The 6,000-nt window shown below is 45.6% G+C and overlaps 1 protein-coding gene across 1 annotated transcript in view; it reads right to left on the bottom strand.

The window, feature by feature from the left end:
* Positions 1–1,610: 1,610 nt before the first annotated feature.
* MANBA (mannosidase beta) overlaps positions 1,611–6,000 on the bottom strand; it is a 111,170-nt gene continuing 106,780 nt past the window's right edge. Inside the window, exons 15-17 of the mRNA XM_021680372.1 lie at positions 5,739–5,881; positions 4,597–4,854; positions 1,611–2,196 (exon numbers count right to left, since the gene is read on the bottom strand). Of these exons, the coding sequence (XP_021536047.1) occupies positions 1,972–2,196; positions 4,597–4,854; positions 5,739–5,881 (626 nt within the window). The 3' untranslated portion in view covers positions 1,611–1,971. The remainder of the gene's footprint in view (positions 2,197–4,596; positions 4,855–5,738; positions 5,882–6,000) is intronic.

Genomic DNA, 6,000 nt, shown 5'->3' with positions numbered 1-6,000 from the left:
AACCCATTTCCTCTCTTCCTCAAACTTCCCCTCCTCCCTTCTTAGCCTTTTGTTTCGGGATCCCAGACCCACCGTGAAAAGGACTAACAGCATATACAATTCCTGTCAAAACCGGCTAGATCCTGGATTTCCCTACAAAACCCCCAGACCCTCTCTGGGGGTGGGGGCGGGCGTGGGGCTTACAGTTTTTGAAGGCCATAGCCTGCTGCAGCCTCCTTTGCCGGGCAAAGCAATAAAGCTCTTGTTCTCTTTATCCCAAACTCTGTCTTTGAGTTATCTTTGGGCCCTGAAGCCCAGAGGTCGGATTCGGACAACACCCCTACAATGGACAGTCCATGAGAGCAGAGACTTGTCTGCCTTTTTTCACTGCAGTAACCCCGTGACCAGGACAGCACCCGCTGCTCAGAGTGTCCCTCAATAAATGCTTGGTAAATGAACGAATAAATTAAGCTCAACAGTCTTTACAGTCAGAACATAGATGTGTCTTAATCCTGGTTCTGTCTGTGACTTTTAGGGTCTTGTACACTATCAACCATCAACCATCAAGTGGTTGATACCCTCTGATAAGTCTATTAGAAAACAAGAATTCTGGGCAGATTTTGAAATGCTTTGAATTTCATGCACAAATAATGCCTACTGGTTTTTCTCCCTAAATCTTACCAAGTTGGGGAGCAAGTTTCATATCTAAGACAAGAGGATTCTTTCTGTCTCGGGTCCCTGTCACTTTGGGCCTGTTTGAGAAACTCAGCTTTATTTCTCCTGTGCTCCAATTCACTTTCATTCCAACAGAGAAAACAGTCTTCCTATTTATTTTCCAAGTGACTTCCCATGGTTTGAAAACCTCTCACAATGAAAAGTCAAGTAAGAAAAAAAACAAGAAGAGTTACAGTGAATGTGAATGAGGAAATTACCATTTTTATTGTCCTCTTGGTTCTCACATGAGAAGACGGAATCCAATCCCGTGAACTGACCTCTCTTCATCTCACACTCGAATGTGCTTTGCATCCAGCACGGCAGAAGGGCCCCTACCCAGCTCTTTCCATTCTCTCTGTTAATGTTTGCATAACTATTAGCAGAAAAGTCTTCTCAGAAATCCAAAGCCAAGAGTAAGTACATCAGACTCTAACGCAGTATGTGTGGCAAAATAAAATCTATTAAAATGGTAGAGATGACTAAACACAGCGCCACACATGAGCTGTGGAAGACCATTTCCAACGTTACCATTCTCTTACGGAGATAACGTGTATACAGCACATTTCTCTCCTTGATACCCATTACCGGGCTCACCCCTGTGAGGTGGGCTTTGAAATTGATGGACCAGAATTTGTATCACAGTTCTGCCCTTCCTAGCTCTTAATAAGTTCCTTCACTTCTATGCTCAGTTTTCTTATAGTGAAATGGGAATACATACACTGCCCTTGTAAGTTTGCCTTGAAGAATAAATTTAAAGTTTAGCTAAGGGCTAGGCCCAGTGCTGGCACATAATGAGGGCTCCGTGAATGGAAGCACCATCCTGGGGGGTGCATTTTCCAATTCAAAAGCTGTGAATTAGATTTATATTTGTTGACCCTGGCAGCAAAGTGGTATTTCTTTTAGCTTGGGTTTAAATCATTTTTATTGGGACGCCTGGGTGGCTCAGTCAGTTAGATGTCTGCATTCAGCTCAGGTGGTCGGGTCATAACTGGGTCATGTGGTGCCAGAGCTGGAGGGGGAGGGCTAAAGTCACAGGCCTGGCACAGGCTGAAGGACACCGATGCCCAGCCTTGCTGGAGGATGTCACCTGAGTAAGCAGCCTTCCCCGGCAGAACGCACCATACAAACTCTGCACAGAAGGATGAATCGGACATGTGGTGGCAGGTGGACACATTTCCTCGCTTCTTGATCTTGTCTCTGGCTGTCTTCGGCTCCAGCTGGGGCCTTAGAAAGGCTTTATTCCAGGGTCCGCTGAAAATCCACCCTGCACTCACTCCCTCAGTAAATATCCGTCAGGGAAGTCACACGAAAAGATTGCTCCAATTCGCTCTTGCTGGTGGGCTTCCAAGGGTAAAATAATACAGTCCGCGTCTTTTCAGTCATGAGGAAACCATTGTCACTGAATCTCCCGGGGATGCTTCCTACATCTAACCAAACAAAGGGAGCAATGGTGGAGGTTTCCAGATCAAAAGCAAATGTGTCACCTTGCTGAGAGATGATGGCCTGAAAGAAAAAGATAAATTAAGTGAACGGCGAAGGGAGGCCTACCTGTTCTATCCACAATGCCTATCGGAACATTTACGGGGGCCAACAAGGAGCGCATCTCCTCCAGCTTTGGCTCTGTCACTGCCAAAGTCTGACATTCCATGCACTGTGTCAGATACTAGAAAATACATGGGAATTTATTTAAGGCTGTGGGAAATTACCAAACTGTAATCTCCAGCCAAGTGTAGAAATACGTCGTCTCCAATTATTAAGGAGAATATTTCACAAGAAGCTCAGAGCTTTATATCTTTTACAGTTTTTCTCAGGGGATCAGGAGAGGAACATTTTGGCATAAGGGCTGGGAAGTTTCAATGACTTTCTCAGGATATATGTGGAGCTAGCACCACCATGGAACTTGTTCTTCTAGAAAGATCCAGCAACCTAGGCAGCCGCCTGCCAGGCATTTACAAAAGCTCTACCGTTAGAGCTTTCTCTCTTCTGCTGCATAGTACCAGAAAGCCACATTATTAGCACTTTTAACACGTGCAGATCCCACACAGTATCAGCAAAGGAAAGTGCAATTTAAGCCCTGTCATTCACTCGCCAATTAGCTCCCCCTAAAGCGCGGCGAGGCTGGGCTGGGCTGGGCCCCAGAGGGTAGGGGGTTGTGAGTTTCTCTCAGTGCGAGCGTGCAGCTGAGACTGATCTGGTATTTAAGGCTGTGCCTTTGACGTGAAACGTGATCCCCTCAACATGCAGACACGCCACACCGTAGGTCTGACGTTGCACGTGATGTGTGGCATAGAGAATTTCAAGGAGCCATTTTTACTCTATATAATTTTGGCCTTACACATCATGGAGGGTTCTGAGTTATAAACAAGAAAACGTACTTTGGAGGAAACCGCAAAGAAACTTAACAAAGCGTATTAGGTATCTCTCGGAGTTTCGGAGAGTCAGGTCCCAAGCTGGATGTTAAATTCCCAAATCACGCCGCCCAGCGGTTGGGTGAAGACCCCAAGGCAGGCCCAGGCATGCCATCTGCGCGGCTGGCCCCAGCCGGCCTGCAAGGCTGCCAGGGACGCCTCAGCTACTGTTGCTCCGAGGCCAAAGCCAGAAGGGACACTGCTGCCGGCTCCCTCGTATTGCCTGCTTCCGATCTGAAGTCTCATCTCTATATATGACTGCAGAGCCCAGGGTCAAGCTCGTAGCCTGGCTTCCGGGAGGTATGGTCAACAACTTACCGGCATCCTACTGGGGACAGCACACCCGCGTGCCTGGCCCGTGTTAAGCCTGCAGTAAATGTTAACTGTTATTACTACTCTATATCCCTTTAGGAAGGGCAAGTCTCACTGAAGTCCAAATGCGGTAGGACAAAGGAACAAGTCCCACTTCTCTCCCACACCCACTTGTCCCAAGGTAATGAAGGCCTGGTTTAGGAAAGAGAAAAAGATTTCAAAACTCTAAGTCTAGAGACTGCGAATTTGTCTGCTACAGTGTTTCGGTTTTGTTGCCGTTATTGTTGTTGTCGTTTTTCTGGAAAGAAGCTGTGTAAATGTATGGCATTCCCTTCAGGCTGCTCTACCTCGGTTGCCACAGATGACTTACATTTCATCATGTGAACATTTCACGATTAATTAGAAAGAAAGATAGGTTTTCATTTCAAGGACTGAGTTTTAATACGATTATTTCTAAGTAAATGCAAATAAGCCCTGTCACTTAAGCATTCTCAATGAAGTACAGGTCTGAAACAAATTTAACCTTCACTAAACAGAGAGTAAAACTTTCTAGAGAATACATTCAATCACCGTGTGTCCGTGTGTCGGGGAAAGGGTAGGAAAGGTTTTCAATCAACTAGACAGACTCCACATTCTCCAGCTGCACAATTTTTATAACAACACATCCTGGTCATCCCATTTGTTTCTTGGCAATTATAGATTTGGTGATTAAGCTACTTTGAAGCAATAAACCAAAGAGAGCAGAGGGAAATTTTTAAAAATTCATCGATTGTCCTTAAACCCTCAAAGTCAGAGTGTTTCTGCCGGGGCTACCTGGTCCCCCCCTTTACACAGGTCTGCTGGCTTGTCAGGGCGGGGCATGACACTTCAGGGATGAAGCAGGAAAGGCCGGGGACAGAGCCTGGAATGCGGTGACAAGTCCTGCTGCCTCTTCCTGCCCTGGTCCAGCCCACTAGGGGCCAAGGGGTAGTGGGGGTGGCAGGAACCCGAAACTCTGACAGACACTGAATTAGAAAAGCAGTCATTTGGTCTTTGCTTCCAGTGGGAAGAGACTACCATTCCCCAGGTCCCGGGTAAACTCAGTACCAAGGAGAAATTCTGCAAAATGCAGGATGCCATGTGCTTGCCCCAGAAGCAGGGCACCTCTGCAAGGCCACGGGGACCCCAGGCCCCTGGTACTTACGGTGATGTGCGCCTTGTGGAGCCCCACGCTCTCACTCAGTGAAGACAGGAAGTGATAGTTGGTTGGGCTCACAAGTTGGCTGTCAGCTGAAAGGTAAAAGGAAACCACACAGCTTTGCCGTGTACAATTCCCACAATTCTCCAACAATACAGGCACCGACTCCTTATAGAGGAGAACGGCCTCCCCTGCTTTCAGGACAAAATGCTCCGTCTCAGAGGAGCACAATGGCTCCAGGGAACGCCACGTGTGGACTCTCACCTGGGGAGAAACAAGACAGAGCAAAAACAAACATTCTTGGTTGCTATCTTTTTTTTTTTTTTTTTTTAGAGAATATTAGATGGAAGTCAGAGTAGCAGAACTAGTTAAGAGCCTATGAGCCCTGGGCTTAACTGCAGCCCCACTGAGTACCAGAGCTTGTAACAAAGCAAGTTACTCAACTCCTCAAAGGCTCTGTTTCTTCACACGTAAAATGGGAATAAGAACAGCACTAACTTCACTGGCTGTTGTGAGAGTTAAATAAAGTAATCTATGGAAGACACAGGACCTGGTGCACTGTCATTATTCTGTAACTGTGACCTATTTGCAGTGTCCCCCAAACTGCAACCACCTGAGACTCTTTGAGTTCCTCCCTTTTTGCCTCGCATTGTTTTAAATACAGGTGTATTTTTCCATATACATTTGGAATTCTTTTACAAATTTTCACTTTAACAAACCACTTTTAAGGATTTCTTTCTGTCAAGTTTAGGCTATTTCCAGCTTCTTGTGATTATATAACCTTATATCATAGTGGCACTTTACAGTTTATAATTTGCTTTCGTCTAATTATTTTATAGTTTATTTTATTCACTGCCCATTGAAATCCTTCAAGACAGGCTGACAAGTGAAGATACGATATTCACAGATGAGGAAACTGAATCACCAAGGCATTAAGCCTTAAGGTCACGGGATAAATGGCAGAGTTTTACCCTGAAGGTACAGGTATTCTGAGTCCAAGGACAGCCCATTTTCTGCAACAGGCACTTAGAAACATTTCAATACAAATTAATTTCTCTTTTCTTTTTCCCAGAAGAAATACAACCAATAACTAAAGAGATGACCAAAAACTCTCATTCTGTCTTAGAAAAAAACCCCAAGCAACTTACAGTGAGCTTTGCCTTGCAGTCAGAGCGAAGGTCTGACACACCATAGATGAAAAACACGTCTTGATCCTCAAAACCCACTGGCAACAGTGGAGCGAAGAAATGCCGAGCAAAGTAATGAAGCATTTTCCACTTTCCTCCATACTCTAAAAATAGGCAAGTTAAGAGATGGGCAGGGTCAAGCAGTCAGAGTCATCTCCCCCATGGTCCAGCTATGCTGACTTGTCATGATTCTAGGGACTGAACATAGCAGGGAGCTTCAACA

This window comes from Neomonachus schauinslandi, chromosome 2, assembly GCF_002201575.2.
Source record: "Neomonachus schauinslandi chromosome 2, ASM220157v2, whole genome shotgun sequence".
NCBI lineage: Eukaryota > Metazoa > Chordata > Mammalia > Carnivora > Phocidae > Neomonachus > Neomonachus schauinslandi.
The sequence above is the reverse complement of the archived record's forward strand: the minus strand, read 5'-3'. Positions and strand labels throughout refer to the sequence as shown.